Raw genomic sequence first — 19,156 nt, 5'->3', positions numbered from 1 at the left:
TTATCAATCCGCATCAGGCCCGCTTTGTGGACTAACGCCTAACTCCCCAGTAACAGAGGACGTCCGTGCCCAGCAGTGGGACAGTATATAATTCACGGCTGATATTATTATTATATTGTATTTAGCAAGGAGCTACCAAAACAAAATTCTTTAAATTTCCTTTTTAACTTAACATCTCAGCACCCAAATTAATGTCATTAGAATATTTTGCCAAGTAAGGACACATCATTGGTTTTTAATATTTTGCCAGGTAAGGACACATCATTGGTTTAATATTGTGCCAAGTAAGGACACATCATTGGCTTAATATTTTGCCAAGTAAGGACACATCATTGGTTTAATATTTTTCCAAGTGAGGACACATCATTGGTTTAATATTTTGCCAAGTAAGGACACATCATTGGTTTCATATTTTGCCAAGTAAGGACACATTATTGGTTTAATATTGTGCCAAGTAAGGACACATCATTGGTTTAATATTTTGCCAAGTAAGGACACATCATTGGTTTAACTATGATTGACTGTTTACGGCAATATTCCATTACTAGTCCATTGAAATGTTACATTTTTTAGGCCTTACCTTGCGTTTTTTAGAGGACGCAATTTTTTTTTTTAGAAGTGTAGGGGGGGTCAGTGTAAAGCTAAAACCAAGTTTGTGGGGTCGCCACCCTTGTCCCACGGCCGCCATCTTGGGTTGAAATGGTTTTTACGATGTATCTCTTAAACTATTTATCTGACAAAAAAAAATTATAAACATTTTTTGTTGCAAATTAAATTCTCTACAACTTTGGTCTAGTAACTTTTGTCGTAGAACTATAAATAAAAAAAGTTATAAGCGAAAATGTTAAGAAATTCAATGTTAAGCAATGTCCATTGCAACGTCATCAGAACGTGTGTTTATAAGGTTCATAATACGTACAACAAAACCCGCGGTTGTCGGCTTGTACGCGAATTACTTGGATCCTGAATCGCTTTGGGACAGATGAAGCAATTGCTTAACATTTTTGCTTATAACTTTTTATTTATAGTTCTACGACAAAAGTTACTGGACCAAAGTTGTAGAGAATTTAATTTGCAACAAAAATGTTTATAATTTTTTTGTCAGATAAATAGTTTAAGAGATACATCGTAAAACCATTTCAACCCAAGATGGCGGCCGTGGGACAAGGGTGGCGACCCCACAAACTTGGTTTTAGCTTTACACTGACCCCCCCTACACTTTTAAAAAATAAAATTGCGTCCTCTAAAAAACGCAACCCCAAATGTAACTTTTCAATGGACTATACGTGTTATCTGTCACGTAATACAATATCTATCGTGTTTATTTCGTTGATAACGAAACAATTAATCATTTAATATCAGTAAATATATGGAAAACCCTGGATGAGATCACCTTGACACACTGGCTTTAGCTTGCGGCTTCGTCCGCGTTATAACCCTTACTGGGATGCTAAGTTAATAGGCCTTAGGAATAACTTAGCTTTTTATTAGTTAAAGACTTTTCAGTCAGCGTAGTAGTTTCAAAGATTAACGCGTTTTAAGAATCAATCTCTTCAACTATAATACATACACACACGCACACTCATGCTTTTTATCCGCGAAGGGATAGGCAGAGGCGAAACCAGTGCACCCACTATCAGCCGTGCGTATTCCGTTCCATGATATGATACAGGTTATCATCGCAATATCGGAATCAAATTCCGTACTCAGGACTGATATTGAATAGAAAAACGCAATATTCCTTTGCCCAACCCGAGGATCGAACACAAGACCTCAGCACAGCAGTCGTATCGTAAACGACTACGCCACGAGGCTGTATACATAGATATATTCTATACTATTGCTATTCTACAAAATTATTTATTTATACTAACAACGAAAGTTAACGTCTTTTCAATAAACGATCCCAATCTCAATCTTCAATTCGATTCCGAGAATGAACCAATCAAACGAGTCATCTGTAAGCATGTCAAAAAAGCTTTGCTCTGATTGGTCCATTTTTGACATACATCGAAGAAAGTAATTGAAATCGTTTATTAAATATGGCGGTTAGCCCTCCACACTGGCCTAAATCATGTTGACAATGTACACAATGTTAAATTCAATTACTTAATTTTATTTTATTTGTATAAAACTCTACGCACACAGTTACGAGTTCATAGAACAGATCAATTCTAACAATTCTCATTAATTAGAATCATGCTAGTTGCCAGTTAGTCAATTCACGACCTATTGCAATACTTAGAACAATTAGATGCATTAAGGTGCGATTCTGAAATAGACCACAGCGAGAAATGTAGCGAATAACGTGTAATTTTACAGCACCAATCTGAAGACAGTATTATTTATTTATTAGTGAAGGATTGCTAACGGAGTTAACAATGTTTCCTTAAAATCTACACATATATTATAGTTATAGACACTTATTTAATTGTGATTCTGTTTATAAGCCACCAGAGCATGAGCAACAATATTTAAAAAAAATCGAAGTACTTATTGTATAAATTGTACACTATAAAAGTATTTAAAAAATAGTTTATACGAAGACAACATAAAACAATCCGGTTGAAACTATGTTTGTGGTTGACTATACAACACTCAGTATAAAGTCAGTTTTATGCTACGGAATCGGTCCTTAAGACATCGGGACCGCGAGCGGCCTAACCAACATTTTTAAAAAGAAGGGTCAGTGGACTTATCTCAAATAAAAACTGTTTTTACACACGAGTTTGGCCTTTATCGACTTTTAAAAGGGTAATAACCTTCTACCTAAATAGGGCATAGTTTTTTTAATAATATAATTTATAGCGGCGATAGCCTAGTTGGTTGTAGAACGAACTGCCGAGAAGAATTTCCGCAGGTTCAAATCCCAGAGACACACCTCTGAATTTTCTTAAAAAAGGTGAAGGAAAACATCGTGAGGAATCTGCATATCTGAGAAGTTCTCTATAGGAATTTGGTGTGTGAAGTCAATCCGCACTAGGCCAGTGTGATGGACTAAGGCCCAATCCCTCTCAGTAGTAGAGGAGGCCCGTGCCCAGGGCTAATATTATATATAATTTAATCAACAGTTTAGTCAAATAAATTGCATACCTTTCTGCTTTTCTTTCTGCAAATTGTTTTGCAGATGTTATTTATACGATACCGAAATCATAATTACACTAATGAATCTTAATGTAGACATTTTTATCTAATCATTCGCAGATAGATGATAATTAGTGAAAGCAAAAAATCTATATTAAATACTAGGTGGTGTTGCTCGCGGCTTCGCCAAATTAAAACAGTGTTTCAGTTTCCCGCGATACAACCTGTCAGTAGACCACAGATGGCTGGTATATGAGCTCGCTACCTCCCATAGACAACTAGACTAAGACCCCCCCGAGACTATTCTAGTGCGCTCGACCTCCACACCAAATGCACGCCCATGCACGCGGGGACATTATGTCGCGGCCCTAGGCACATAATGAAATGTGTATACCTCATGATTGCCAAATTCACATTGAGGCCTATAAAGGCTCGCGAACATTCCCTGGCCCCTTCCCCTCCGTCCATCCTAAGATGGTCCCTTCTCCTTCTCAACTATCTTCTTCCAACTCTCTTTCAGGGCCCTGCAGTCGCTAAGCTGGGAAAACCAGTATACCGTTCGCAGGTTTCCCTCGATGGTGACTGCGGGATCCGATATTAAAAAAAATACTAAGTGTCATAGTAATAGATGCTACTCAATAACGCTCTCAAGTGCGATATCAACCAAGACGTCAAGTTATAGTCAGCATCTTAATGTCGTAGCTATTTAATAAACATATATTAGCAACATCTTAAATGATATCTTAAGTCACAGCATAGGACGGATTTGACAGCTTAGTTTTGTTTATTGAGCAGCGCCGACTCACGACATGTGACAACGGGCGCTTAAATGGCAGCTCAAGTTTTGTTAATTAAATCTAGACCTTACAGCCCCAACTCAGCTGAAAACAAGCCGTTAAATGACAAGCTTAAGCTTGGTTTATAAAATAGTTCCATACTTTAAGTGTCACCTTAAGGCAGTGGTTCCTAACCTTTTCAATGTCACTACCCCTGTGAACAAGTATGGGAATTGAGTTTACCCCTAGCCAATTTAAAATAATTAAAACCACACAAATTCGAACGAAAATATGTTTATTATCTAACTAAATTCTAAGAAATTGCACGTTTAGGTAACTAGTCAAGTAAAGTAATATGTAAATCTTGGAGTTAACTAGTGTGAAGGTTGAAATTGCTTTGCATTCGCAAGTTTGACAATATTAGGTTCGGTTTCACTCAACGCGCATCTCATGTCATGCTCAACATTCAGACGGTTTCTGGCTTTTGTTTTTAATGTAACAAGAGTTGAGAAACCAGTTTCACATCTGTAAGTTGTAGCAAATGGAATCAACATTTTTAAAGCTCTGTCAGCTATAATGGGATATTCTGCAGCTGCTTTTCGCCAAAATGTGCTTAGTTTATCATTTTGAAAATCAACTTTCAATGAGTTATTCTCACGCAGCCCGAGAAACTCTACTTTCGCTGACACATCTTCGTCCTTGAAAATATCGACGCAAGTAGAAAATGGTCTTAAAATCCAGGAGTAGGACTCACGACTGTCCATGTTCGGAAAATATTGCTGCAGTGAGTCTATCACGGCAGTTAAATGTTGAACCACGGAATTTTCAAACGTGATTTTCTCTTGTTTATATTTATTGTATGTATTATTATTTGCTAATTGCTCACTTAGCTGTGTAAACATTGACACATCACCAGCTTGAACTCTGCGTTGGTAAAGTTCCAATTTGCGCAAAAAACTTGCGATTTTATCCTGCAACGTCAAAATATTCGTTTCATTTCCTTGCAGTGAAATATTGAGACTATTAATTTCAGTGAAAAAATCAGCAAGGTACGCCATTTTTAGAATAAATGTTTGGTCTTTAATTTTTGCATAATATTCTTTTTCTTTTTGTGTTCTCTGGTTTTCAAAAAACAATCCAATTTCTTCTCGTAATTCGTAAACCCTACTTAGAACTTTGCCTCTTGATAACCAACGTACCTCTGTATGGTACAAAAGAGCATTAAATGTAGCACCAACTTCATCGCACAAAACTTTGAATAATCTTGAGTTAGTGGCGCTGCCTCGAATATGATTAACAATTTTACTATGTCACTCAACGTGTTTAGCAAATCTGGTGGAAGCGTTTTCACAGCCAAAGCGTAACGGTGTATCAAGCAATGATAGCCGAAAACTTGAGGAGCAACTTGCTTCACGAGTGCCTGAAAACCAGAACGGATGCCCATCATGGAAGGCGCCCCGTCTGTACAAGTACCAATCAGCTTTAACCAGTCTAGGCCATTTTCCTCTATAAACTCTTTTAGCGTTTGAAATACGTCTTCGCCGCGAGTAGTAGTAGGCAAAGACTTGCAGAACAAATATTCCTCCTTTACATCATCATCTTTAATGTATCGTGTAAACACCAATAATTGTGAACACGAAGCAACATCTGTGGACTCGTCCAACTGCAGCGCAAACATAGGACTATCCTTTATTTCAGAAATAACGGTTGCTAGAATATCGGCACTCATTTCACATATGCGACTTTGAATAGTAGTGTTTGAGAGTGAGATTTGTTTAATCTTAGCTACATGTTGCTCACCAATAACAAGTGCTACTGCATCTAACAAGCAAGGTTTGATGAGGTCCTCTCCTATAGTGTGTGGTTTTTATTACGTGCGATGCGATAAGCAATTTTGTATGAAGCTTGAAGGCATGATTCATTTGCTTTCTGTATATTGCCTGTAGAATCCATGCGGGAAGACTTCAGAATCCTCTCCTTTTCTTAAAAAATCTATATTTTTATCTGCGAACTCCTTGTGAACTTTAGCAAAATGTTCTTTTAATTTGCTCGGTTTCATGCTTTCTGGATTAAGCACTTTATTACATAAAACACACTGAGGCTTTTCTATATTTTTGTCTACGATGCTTGTGAAACCCCATTGTAGAAATGCTTCTTTATAAGTGCGCTTTTTGCCAGATGAAGTAGAAGCCATGTCAAAAACACCTGTAGGTACCTAAAACAAAAATCAACTAATACATACCTACGTAAACAAATCACTCGTGACAATATTAACGTGACGATATTAACAAACACTGCTTACCTTTGAATTTAAACAATTCAAAAATACGATTTCTGCAATGCGCGGCGGAACAAATAAAATGCGTGTTCTTCCTAAGCTTAGGTAAACAAAATGAACATCGCCGCCTGTCCGGCCCGCCGCTAGTCATGCTTCACCCCTCCCCCACACCGCAGCTCACCCGCCGCCGTCGCCATCAGCCGCGCGCATGAGAGCGCCGTGCTACCGTTTACCGTACTATTATTTTGTTTATTGCTATTTTAATACTATTTCGTGCCATCCCGTGTTACCCCCTTAGAATCTCCGTTTTACCCCCTGCGGGGGTAATTACCCCCAGGTTAGGAACCACTGCCTTAAGGTTTTACTCAACAATGAGATTAGGTTATTATACGACCCTCTTTAAAATTTCAAGTGAGCACTATAAAGTATAAACATGTTAGTTTTGAGTCATGTCTAAAAATAGGTCTTTGACTGGTTTATATTACTCACTGATTTCAAAGCGGGAATGTCTAGCTATACCATATTAATATAAGCAAATAGTACTTTCTTTTGAAATGTGGCAACGTTTAAATGCGGGGTTGCCACGAAAAATCAACGGTTTGACAGTAAAATAAACGCGCAGGCGCAACAGAAAACTTGATTATAAAAAAATATTAAAAATAACCAAGCTCTTAAGATAAGACAATTAGGTGTAATATAATTACTTACAAAATGTAAATCAATTTTTATCTAGTAATTTCGTGCTGATTCATATTAACAACAAATGTTTTATAAGTGTTGTGATAGTTATTTTATTACTGCACGTACGTTTTATGATTCGATAGCGCATCGCTTCGGGTGGAATTTCCGCAAATCAGCCTGTTATCACGAGAAGGAAACAGACAAACCGACTTAGTAACGCGAACTTCTTATTGCCGCAGTAAAGAGATATTACGTTGTCCGAGCTTAATCCTAAGCTTATTATCGCGGATTTAGTCACGTTATTGTATTTAAAAAATAAAAAAATGCTTTATTCATCACGTAGGCGAACATATTTGCACTTATGATAAGTAAAGGGTGCATGAGAGTATTTAATTATATATTTAATTTTATTAAATATACAATTAAATACTCTCATGCATGCATGAGTTGGTTTGTTTGAATGTGTTAATCTCAGGAACTACCGGTTGGAATTGAAAAAGTCTTCTTCCTCGATAAATGGGCTTTAGGCTATATAATATCACACTATGGACAGTAGGAGCGGAGTATCAATGAAAGTGTTGCAAAAGGGGGAACAATTTGTTTTTTTTTTTATTTAATTCCTCCAATTAAGTCGCATACGAGACTTTCCCGCCCTCACACCCACCACTACAACTCCTGTGAGCCAGGATCAGCAGTGGCACGCATTTTATGACACCGAGCGGTGAAGCTCGGCGAGTCTCAGGGAAAACTAATATGTTTGTTATCCCGCAACGAAATTAATCAAATAGAAAGATAGGGAGGAGTTGAAAATATTGTCCACTTCCCTCCATAGTAATGCGGGTGACAAAATAATGATTTAATGAGGCATTTGAACCTTAAGGATAGGGACGTTTACAACTAGAGAAGCTAGTTATAAAACACCACGGATAAAATTAAAAGAAAGGGTCCGCTTAATTAAGTCGCTTAGACATTTTATATTTATTTTAAGTATAAATGTCTACCTTTAGGCCGATGAGCCACCCGCGTGAATGTTTTCCATGATACATATTTTTCCGGGATAAGATAAAACTCAGGAGTCATTTAGCTTTCCACTATTGAAAGAATTTTTAAAATCGGCTTAGTAGTTTTAGAGATTAACGCCTACAAACTCGCAAACTTTTCCTCCTTTTAATTTTAGTATATATTAATCCTCAAAATAATGATAAAATTATTGCTATTCGTTGTAAATCACTTAACGAAAAGATTATGTACACACTACACAGTATATAAGTAACAATATTAAACTTGACCAATATAATGCCGAATTGCAATAAATAAGGAAAAAAGTACCATCACGTTGTCTTAATTGCGAACTGTATCACACATACAATGCGAATTGACAACATTACAAAATCTGAACGCGCCTAAAACAAAAAAATACCGTTTCTTCATTTTTGTAATCTGAGTTCGAATATTTTTTTTACACTTAATTTCGAAGAAAAAATTAGAAACCGAAAAATGCTTCATGACGTAATCCATACGGTTGAAGCAAGTAGTTTTCTTTGCCCATCTTGCTATTTATTTAAAAAACTAATACACTGTCATTGTCATTAAATAAGAAATGTCAATGTATGTTGGAAAAATGGAATGTTGTCAATTACGAATTTGCTATTGAAATTTGAACTTACGAACCTTTGTTGAACGTCATAGATGGTGTTCGCGCTATCATTACACTGCGAGAATTTTAATCGCGCGATTAATTTCTTCGTCCGAGCGATTGCAATTAAGATTATGAGTGTCGCAAAACTCTCTTGGAAAATGCCAGAAATTTGATATAACTCGCGACTTCTCGGTGCTTGCAAATATACAGCATGGTGTGGCATACTGGGGTCAAAAAATACTTGAATATTTTTTTTATTGCTTTGAATGACTAGACGAGCTTGCCGTTCGCCTGATGGTAAGCGACACGACCGCCCATAAACAGTAGAATCACCATCCAACACCTTGAATTACAAAGTATTGTTTGGTATACGACTGCGCTCAGCATCCTGAGATGTTAAGTCTTATAAGTCCAGTATTTACACTGGCTACAATGTCCTTCAAACCGGACCACAACAGTGGCTACACACTGCTTCTTGGCGGCAGAAATAGACATTGCGGTGGTACCTACCCAGGCAGATTCTCACAGATGCGAGACTTACCAGTAATATTGACGAATTATGTCTGGAATAATATTACATAACCTGTTACATCTTTTAGTACTGAATTAGACCATTAAACTAACGCTTGGCGGTCAAACGACTTCCAAGGTCGGGCCGAAACGCGATGACAAACACATAATATAACATGACGGCTTATCTCGGCTAATCATAGAATAAGATAGCGACGTAATAATTGCTTCAAATAAAAAGAATTAACACTGGCATTTCCCGAGATAGTAAAATAACAAAGGGGTGATCCATTTAATTAGATATTAAAATAATAGTCTGTTTCTACAGCGTGAAGCGGGACGAAAATTGCAGAAGTAGGCTTCTACGGGCAGTTTTTTTTCGTGTAAACAATCATGACAACCTGACTTTTACAAATTTATAAACTTTCGAGACTTGCGGCAAGTTCTATGTATAGATATATATTAAAGTATAGCCGTAATAATTGACGCATCTAGTTATTTTCTCTAGGGAGAGGGGCTGGAGGTAGCAAAAAAAGGTCGCTGAATTCTACTAAAGGCCAGCACTACGCGAAGACTCATTAGCGAAAGGCTTTTTCACGTAAGCCGTACGGGTAGGCTAAGACGTTTGCTCGCCCTTCCTACTCCCACCTAGGACCACCTCTGGATGTTCTTGCGCAATATACTATTGTAAGAACTTGCTAGCCTAGACTTAGCTTATTGAACACTGGGATAACGTAGCTTACTATTAGTAAAAGAATTCTCAACATCAGAGAAGAACAAAGTAGAACGGTTGTAGAGGTTATCACGTTTAAACTTCAAATATACCTTAGCTTGATTATAATGGTGATTAGACGCTTAAATGTGGTGAAATTTTTATTAACTCTACATAACGTGGCATCTGTTTAAAAATAATGTTCCGATAAAATAGACGTTGCTATGAGATATTATCATTATTAGGGTTGGAATAGATAGGTAATCATACAATTCTTAAAATATTTTTTCACTTTCCGTTAGTCACGAGTGCTCGCGTGGTTAAATGTCGGTGGACATTACTAATTTATTACCAATCGATAAACCAGTCATGGTTTAACCACTTTTGAATAGTTATTATAACTGTCAAAGAAGATGGAGTAATGATACCATGAATGAAACCCTCCTAAATGAATTTCGGCCAATGCAGCCAATCTCAGCGGAGAATAGCCAGGTAATTATTATAGTGCGCAATATGCAGATGAACTCTCTGTTCCTTCACTCTCATAATCACACATCTCGAGACGGCAATCAGATATGACCGGACACCGATTAGACATAGGACCAACGATGTCTTAGTATGGCGAGCGCAGTGGAATACCAAACAAAACTTTGTAATTCAAGGTGTTAGGTGGTGTTTCTACTGTTTATGGGGGGTTGTATCGCTTACCGTCAGGCGAACGCAAGCTTGCCTCGTCATTCAAAAGAATTTAAAATAATCTTAGGTTGGTGAGAGTTTCTCAACCGGATTTCGAGAAGTGATTCCAAGAACATCAGATTAATATATAAAATTTTGGTAAATGAGAGTCAAACATTACTCAGCAATTATGACTGAGTAGAACACCAAGAACATTACTCATATTTTAGTAAAACGATTTCTCATTTCTCAAGACCGTTGATAAAAGATATCATTACGACCACGGAGTTACCGTTACTAAAAACACTATTGTAAATATATTTACGTTAACAAAAACAAAGGTAGTTGAATTATTGTTTTTATTTATAAAATTGAAAGTGTTTAACACACTTTCCTCCGTTTTTTGAAAAAGTTTGCGTTCGTACAGATGTAACAATATGCAAGGTAAAGTCAACTAATTGCGGACGATTTTTGGATGTGATGAGAGGAGTCTCGAGAATATTTTTTTTCTCCAGAAATATTTAAGTGGTACGGACATTTTATATATCAAACTGGTTATTATTAATGCTACTTCAGTGATAATTTAATTATCTTTCAATTCTCTCTGTGTAAGCTTAAAAGTAGGTGATAATATCTCTCGAAAATTCAAAACCTAAGAAAATATCGGACATTCGCAGTATAAGTTCAGACTTTCTTCTAATAATGGTTTTAAAGCTAGTATTTCCAACCAGTGTTAAGAAGAGCAAAATCCACCTTTTTGGTTTGCATAGAGCATACTTGTTCTTGGTCGTAGCATCAGCTGCGGTATATAGGGTTGGGTAAAAAGAAACGGCGTCACCGTCTATGTTGCTTTAACTAAAAATTACTATATTTTCGTGATATTTTTGCATTATATGATCTTACCCTAACCTGATCTTAGCCTTGATAAATGCATAGATAGTAAATTGTTATGACTATTTTTGTTCTACGAAGCGCAGGCGGCACTGAGCTTAACAATTGCCCAATCAACAAACTAATCATCAATGTTTGTACATGTGTTGGATAGATTACCATGGATTTAAACAGCTCTATATTTTTTTTTTATCTAATCCAATAGCCAGGTAGGTATGTACGGCAAAGTTTCTCGGAACACGATTACAATATGACAAATGGACGATCAAATTGATTAGTCTTAATAATTAATTGTTAATGTGGGCTATCACTAAGAGACATTGTGGGAATTGGGATTTAGAATTTGTTGTTGTGGAAAAGGGTTATCTTGTTTGTACTTTACTCCCGAGTAAGGTGAAGGAGGCGAAGTTGTAATGCGTATAGGGTACACTGTGCCAGCACGACTACCGCACTGAGATCTTGTGTTCGAATCCCGTGCTGGATTGGAATGGACTGACTGGGTTTTTCAATTTTAAAAAATACTCATGCGGCGGTGTGATGTTCCCATGCCTCGAAAAGCATGTCAAGCTCGTTGGTCCTGTGCCTGATCACCACCGGTCATGTCAGATTGCTGTCTCATGATACTACATATGTGTGAAGGAAAAAAGAGTGCAGCTGTGTATTACGCACACACTTGTGCACTATATCTCCTGCACATCTGGCTGATCTCTGTTGTGATTGGCCATTATAGTCAGAATTTGTCTAGGTGGTGGAGGTTCATTCACAATACCAGACTAGGTGTATCAGTATGAGTCCTTACAAAATGTTTGATCAAATTCAGATTTTTTATATTATTTAAAGAAGGCAAAAGCCTTATTATATGAGAATGATATAAGTCCACACTGTTACACAAGTGTTTAACATTTTGAATAAAAAAGCAGGCACTACACTGCACTTGGAACATGAGATGCTAGGTCTCATAAACCTTAGTAAATAGCTACAACATTGCTGAAACAGATGAAGAGTATTTGCATATCGCTACTTTACAAAGACCAGGAATAGACAAAGCTGTAGATGAGAAGATAGACAGTGGCATAAAAGAGATCATATACATAAATATATCATAAACTGTTTAAAGAAGATTTTTGCATTGCTATTTACTTTCATTAAATATAATCAACATAATTACATTGATATATATTGAGATTTTTTTGCAAATATATTTTACTGTACAGCCACAAAAGTAGCTAAAAAAATCGAAATTTAAATCACCTTTAAATTTTGTTACTTTATCAAAAATTGTTGTTTATTCACTAAAATAATCTTCATGGGTATTAAATTATTTTAGATGGAGATTAAAGTATATTTTGATTATAATAAATATGTAGAAGAGCTTTGAAATTTTATCTGGTTGAGCTACTTTTGACTGTACATACATTGTGCAACACCCAAATTATAGCATTCCAATCAGTCATAGTTACATATTAATCATCCAATTAGTTCACTATTCATACTACTATCATCTAATTTGACTACTTAACGGTTGGTAACAATAACTTATAATGATGTCATAGACAAATTAATTCAAAGAAGAAGTCTCAATATATGAATGTCTCAGGGGTCAGTTCTAAACTTCAATTATTAATATTATAAGTGGAAAAGTTAGTAAAAAAATATATGTTAGGAGTCAATGCAGGAGAAACTAGTAGACTATGTTCTGGATAACATATATACCACTTTTTCCCAGTAATTCGCTTCTGTGCGATTTTTTTAGATATTATTTTTAGTTCATAACAATATTATAAAAAATCCTATATGAATAGAAAATATATTCAATAAATTTGATAAATCAAACTAGTTAGCTGTGTATTTCAATTTCCCTGACTTCATTTAAATAAGATGCAAATAAGACAAGTTTAAAGTGTGAGAAAAAATCACATATTATATAAATAATGTAGTTAAATGGGCGAAGAGTGATGAAAAACTAGTAGCACATCTATTTGTTACATTATAATAGTTGATTAAATGCTTTGTAAGTGTACATAAAATTTTAGTTTTCTTTTATATGATTCTTTCGCGATTTAAATTTGGAATCAACGGGGCGTAAACTAGTGAGACCGACAGTATCAGTTTCTTTTTTTTACTGCACTGTGTAAGTGAAACTCCGCTTTGACATTAGCCTTGTGTTATTGCATTATTCCCAAACCCCATAAAACTCGGTTATCGTTGCTATATGTGAATACATGACGTAATAAACGAATAACATACCTAGGATGATCTTCCGGCGACTCGCGTGTGGCTCCTCTGTGTAAACCCACTCGAAATCGGTTCTAGACACTTTTGCACCCATATTTGTACACTATCAAATTAGAACATGTTATAAAAGTCACACTGTAATAATATTAATATGTAATGGCGAACAGCCGTTACGAGAAGACCGTTGCCTATTTTACAAATTATTACAATCTTTTCGGCAAACAAGCAGCTTGCTTCTTTTCAATCACAAGAATGAATTGAGAATGAATTTGAGCAAGGAGCAAAACTGCTATTGACGTTGGAGACCGGAGACAGTGACAGATACGGAACGATTAATAGGTATGAGTCATAGATTAAATATTATTACAAGCTTTTATTTTGTGCCGCGCCACTTGCACGCGCACCACCTCTGGATTTAATGAAAAAAGGATTGTAATTGCTTAAAAAATAATGCAACAATAATTTAAAATAGATACGTTACCTACTTAGACAAAACAGTTTAAGGGACGCGCCTTGTGCGTTATTCTGTCCTTTCGTCAAAGTATAATGGACCGCGTCTATTTAACGGACAAGTGAGGTCTGGGTCACATTGCAAAAATCTGTCTCATATCGATTTTTAAGATTTGGCATACATCGGAAGCACAATATACAGCTTCGATGAGGAATTCTTTTTATTTCGTATTTTTTCAAACTCCACCAATTATTCATTGGCCTTTCGAAAAAATTCCTCCAGAAATAAATTGTGTTCGGTCAAAAAATCTTTCATTATTGAATGTTCTTCTTGATACAGTATATATCGGTCTTACAATTATTCTATTGAGAGATAATACTTTTATTTATCATTCCCAATTTAAAACGTTATGTTGTCCCAAATTTTCCTTTATAGTTGATTCAAAGAGTAAAATCTAAAACCGTAAGGTGAAATCCTTGACCAATGTGGCCGCGCCGCCTCAATAAATGCAGTGTATGCGAGAATACATGCCTTTCGGCCTGCCCCGTACCGGAAAGTGAATGTGGAGCATGAGTATAAAATAATCATTTGTTGTTGGACAAAATGGAGATAAAAATTAAGTTGGATATAAAATCATTCAGTAATTCAAAACTTGTCTATTCTCAAATTTTTTATCTATGTAACCGTCAATTTTGACAACCGCTGTCTGGTGTTTGGACCATAAACAACACAAAGTCTTTCTCAAGTTTGTGTGCGAACATGGCGGTCGGTAAAAATAAAGGCCTTTCCAAAGGTGGCAAAAAGGGTGTTAAGAAGAAGATGTAAGTGCGCAATAAATCCAAATTTTAGTAGTTTAGTAAATGCTTTAGGCGTTTAATACCCTAAATACGTATAACTCTATGTGATGTTTTTAATAATTTCGGATGAAAGTTGGTGTCTCGTGTCAAGATGTTTTACCAAAATAATAAGTATCATTACTTCTTATCGTGTTAAATTCTAGTATTTGGGCTAAGTAACAAGTGCTTCAGTTTGTACTTCTGGTAGGAAAGATTATAAATTGGCAAATTATCGGTAAGTTTCAATCTTTTGAGGTTATACTAAACAACTTGTTCTTTTTCAGTGTTGATCCCTTCACCCGTAAAGACTGGTACGATGTCAAGGCACCGTCCATGTTCACCAAGAGGCAAGTGGGAACAACCCTTGTCAACCGCACTCAGGTAAAAAACTTTGGAACTTAGGTTATAACAAGTTGGCTAGGTTTAGTTTGTGTTTTCGGGTTATTTCGTGCGGCACGAAGTATGGACATAGAAAGCGTGGCTTTTCTTATTAATATTGAAGTTAGACTTTTGAAAAAAACACGTTTTGCATTGCATTTTCGGTTATAGCTTTATAGGTTATGTTTGGAAGCATAACATTTTGTAAAATAACCGAACAAGTATATCCGCTTAATTTAATCATCTTATACCAGTAGTTAAATTGAGAGGTTCTATTGTCATTTTAACACGAAGTGTACGGAAAAATGAATGTGGCATGAAGTAACAATTGCACCTTAGAATACAAATAATGAGTCTCTTCTTGTGGGAATTCCAGAATTTTAACAAATCTTTACACATTTTGACGTAATAGTTTTATTAGGGCTTGCATGTGGTCAATAACTTTTCAACATTGTTTTGGACACCATAGATAACTCAATTTATAGTTGAAATGTAATATTTTTATTTTGAAGTTTTACTAACAATCTTAAATCTAAATGATGATCCACCTAGCTCGCAATGACACAGAACTGATGAAAAATTATGTTCCCTTTTGATTTATCGCTGAACAATCTTATATCAACTTCAAATACATTTATAACCAAAAATCATGATATAACCATAGCAATTTGTCTGCAGGGAACAAAAATCGCTTCAGAGGGACTGAAAGGCCGTGTCTTTGAGGTCTCTCTGGCTGATCTCCAAGCCGACACTGATGCGGAAAGGTATGGCTTTATAATGATTTCTTATGTTTACGCGAATGTTAGACATTGAAATAAAAACTATTTAAACGGATTTTATCGCGGTTTTTTATATTATTATTTTCTCCCGACGTTTCGAAGACTTTGCAGCCTTCATGGTCACGGGGGGGACTGAGGTGTTGTTCATCCGTGAAAGTCAAAGTTACAATATCTACCTACAGGTGTCAAAGATACAACTTTTTAAAATTTTTATCTGTTGACGGTCCGATCTACGCAGAATGAGCTCACAGTGTCTTGAGGTCTGGCAGCCGGTCTTTTGGGATCCGATTTAATTAAATGTAGAACAGGATCCCAGGCTTGTGCAAAAACCGCGATAAAATCCGTTTAAATAGTTTTTAGTTTTTATTTCAAGGTATGGCTTTAATTTAATCTAATGCTGATTCAATTTTGATGAACTATTTACTATGAAGTTGCAATGGGTTAGATTCCCAGAGAAACTACACAAAATTGAATAGTATTTCAAGTGTATGCCTACATCTAGTTATTAAAACTGTTGGTTTATGGGCTTTGTATATTTTAATTTAAAAATTTGGAATTATTGCGAAAACGTAGTATTTGTATACTGATTGTAAAGCACTGATTAGTATAAAATTATTTTAAAAGTCATAATGATGATCCACCTAGCTCGCAATGACACAGAACTGATGAAAAATTATGTTCCCTTTTGATTTATCACTGAAAATATATAATTTTTTAAATAACTACACAGTTCAATGCAACTATTATATGAGAAATATTTGTGCAGGTCCTTCCGCAAGTTCCGTTTGATTGCCGAGGATGTCCAGGGTCGCAATGTGCTCTGCAACTTCCACGGTATGGACCTCACCACTGACAAACTCAGGTAAGATGCTGGTTTTAACTGCCTTTGATTAATTCAATGTACAATAATTTTAATTTACTGCCTCATTGGTGTTTTTGTATTATGGTATGACTGAGTGCTGAAGTTTTGGGTTTGATTCCCAGCTGTGGCAGTGATGTTGGTTTTTCTACTAAGTACCTGCCTGGTGTTAGGAGTTTGTGCCTGATATGTCGATAGGCTCGCCCCTATTAGATCATGGGTGGAAATTCACATGGCAGAGAGTGGTTGCACCATTTGTGCCTCTGCCTACCCCTTCGGGGATAAAAGGCGTGAATGTGTGGGTATATTTTAAAGTTAATTGTTATCTCTTAAGAATGCAAGAATTTTCAAGATTAGTTTGATGGTGAGAAAATTTGCAGCCCAGCTATACAAAGTTGAACCTTATGGTCTTTGTATCGTTTCAAGCTGCAAAAATCGACGCGACCACATGGCATCCGCCTTTACATAATATATATGAACTGGCTACTCATGTCGTTGCTACATTCATTTCTTTAACATAGTAGTAATTTTCAGACTTGTATATTTTTGATACCTTCATATAAATTTAGTTGTAGTGTTCGAAATAGTTAAACTTGAAGTATGTAAGCTAACCTGAAGTGTTATTGCGATGACGTTTTTCGTATTATTCTTTCGAACTTGCAGAATTAGAAGTTTTACTTTAATTTTGCAAAAACAAGTTTTGTATAAAATACCTACAGACATGATTTTATTGTACAAACTTTGGACATGTTCTCAATTTACCTCAAGGCTATAACTCAAATACTTGTCAACAGATGGATGGTCAAGAAATGGCAGACCCTCATTGAGGCCAACATCGACGTGAAGACCACCGACGGGTACGTCCTGCGTGTGTTCTGCATCGGGTTCACCAACAAGGACTCGCTCAGCCAACGCAAGACATGCTACGCTCAGCATACACAGGTATACATCCATGATTACAGTAGATATTATTTTTCATAACTATTACAAATGTGGATGCAGTTATTGTTATGATTTATTTATATATAAATTATCATGACTACATATTAAATTTTACGCATTTGCATGTTTGACATTAATCATTGTCATAAGGGTGCTGTTTAATTTATTCATAAAGCATCGGACAGCATCGGCCTTGCCGTTGACCGCGCCTATTTTATGACGTCTAATTTAACATTTAGTTTTTATGGCGGCAAGCGCGTGCGTATCGCACACGCTTGTCTGAAAATTATCTCACTCTTGTCGCGCCGCCAAACGCTAGTGCGGGATAACACAGTTCTTGCATAGTGTCCGCACCGATGGATAGTTCACTGTATTGGCGCCGCAATAAATGCATTTACGGCAAATTTGAATGCGCCTTAAGGTTCGCCGGAGTATTCGTACAACAAACGTATTTGCAGCATGGTACAAACCCTTAAAATTACGAGCGGTTAGGGTCAGTTAAACTGTTTGGAAAGTGTAAATCGAAGTGGTACAATATATTTTTTACAACATATTAAATTTACTTATGTTCCAGGTGCGCGCCATCAGAAAGAAGATGTGCGAGATCATCACCCGTGACGTGACCAACTCGGAGCTGCGCGAGGTGGTCAACAAGCTGATCCCTGACTCGATCGCCAAGGACATCGAGAAGGCGTGCCACGGAATCTACCCACTTCGTGACGTTTGCATCAGAAAGGTAAGGAGTTGGATTTTTATACAAAATAAGGAAAATGTTGATTTATAAAATTTAAAATGCTTTCAGCATTTGGTTGTCACTAAATAGAACAATTATATTGGATTTAAGAAATTATACAATCAAAATTTTATGATGACACACCTAGCTCGCAATGACACATACATGATGAAAACTCATGTTCCCTTTTGATTTATCTCTGAATAACTCTTCAGTTCTTCTCTCCTTCCTCCCCCCAATCCAGTATACTCTTCTGACCACAAATATGTTTACAGGTGAAAGTGCTGAAGAGGCCTCGTTTCGAGATCTCCAAGCTGATGGAGCTCCACGGAGAAGGTGGTGGCGGCAAGCGTGGTGAGGCGGGTGACAAGTCGGAGCGTCCCGAGGGATACGAGCCGCCCGTCCAGGAGAGTGTATAAGTTTAAATAAATTTGAAAAAAACTGATGTTATTGTTTCACTTTATGATCCTGTGTGTATAGAGAATTTGCGTTTACTCGTCCGTATAGAATTATGTTTCAGACTGATATTCGTACAGACTACAGTCCATTCTTCCTGACTAAGCTAGACCATATAAATTTTTTATCAAAATGGTCTAGTTATTTAAAGCAGATTTCAACAAACTATCCTATATATATTTATGCCTTTGAATCGATTGAAAAAAATTACCATTAGAATATACTATATAGTGCAGATATT

General features: G+C 36.3%; 2 protein-coding genes and 1 long non-coding RNA gene across 3 annotated transcripts in view; 1 reads left to right on the top strand and 2 right to left on the bottom strand.

The window, feature by feature from the left end:
* The window catches only part of LOC115456248 (sphingolipid delta(4)-desaturase DES1), a 28,236-nt gene extending 14,457 nt beyond the window's left edge, over positions 1 to 13,779 (bottom strand). Inside the window, exon 1 of the mRNA XM_030185235.2 lies at positions 13,494 to 13,779. Within this exon, the coding sequence (XP_030041095.1) occupies positions 13,494 to 13,575 (82 nt within the window). The 5' untranslated portion in view covers positions 13,576 to 13,779. The remainder of the gene's footprint in view (positions 1 to 13,493) is intronic.
* Positions 4,139 to 5,158, bottom strand: LOC119191055. The gene is made up of 2 exons (XR_005113360.1): positions 5,060 to 5,158; positions 4,139 to 4,831 (listed from the first exon to the last, which is right to left on the bottom strand). It is a non-coding gene; the product is annotated as an uncharacterized LOC119191055 (long non-coding RNA).
* A 746-nt stretch (positions 13,780 to 14,525) lies between the features above and the next one.
* On the top strand, positions 14,526 to 18,904 carry LOC115456169 (40S ribosomal protein S3a). The gene is made up of 7 exons (XM_030185110.2): positions 14,526 to 14,753; positions 15,053 to 15,149; positions 15,825 to 15,910; positions 16,692 to 16,787; positions 17,579 to 17,726; positions 18,301 to 18,462; positions 18,735 to 18,904. The coding sequence occupies exons 1-7, from the start codon at positions 14,692 to 14,694 to the stop codon at positions 18,876 to 18,878; spliced, it is 795 nt and encodes a 264-aa protein (XP_030040970.1). The 5' UTR covers positions 14,526 to 14,691; the 3' UTR covers positions 18,879 to 18,904.
* The last annotated feature ends 252 nt before the right edge of the window (positions 18,905 to 19,156 follow it).

Source organism: Manduca sexta, chromosome 28 (genome assembly GCF_014839805.1).
Source record: "Manduca sexta isolate Smith_Timp_Sample1 chromosome 28, JHU_Msex_v1.0, whole genome shotgun sequence".
Taxonomy (NCBI): domain Eukaryota; kingdom Metazoa; phylum Arthropoda; class Insecta; order Lepidoptera; family Sphingidae; genus Manduca; species Manduca sexta.
Note: the sequence above shows the minus strand (reverse complement) of the source record. Positions and strands in the feature narration are given on the sequence as shown.

What these genes read in the sequence shown, in the direction of transcription:
- LOC115456169 (XM_030185110.2), top strand. Translation starts at nt 14,692, where the DNA reads ATGGCGGTCGGTAAAAATAAAGGCCTTTCCAAAGGTGGCAAAAAGGGT. An exon ending in GCCGACACTGATGCGGAAAG is followed by an intron (nt 15,911 to 16,691) that starts GTATGGCTTTAT and finishes ATATTTGTGCAG; the next exon opens with GTCCTTCCGCAAGTTCCGTT. An exon ending in GCTACGCTCAGCATACACAG is followed by an intron (nt 17,727 to 18,300) that starts GTATACATCCAT and finishes CTTATGTTCCAG; the next exon opens with GTGCGCGCCATCAGAAAGAA.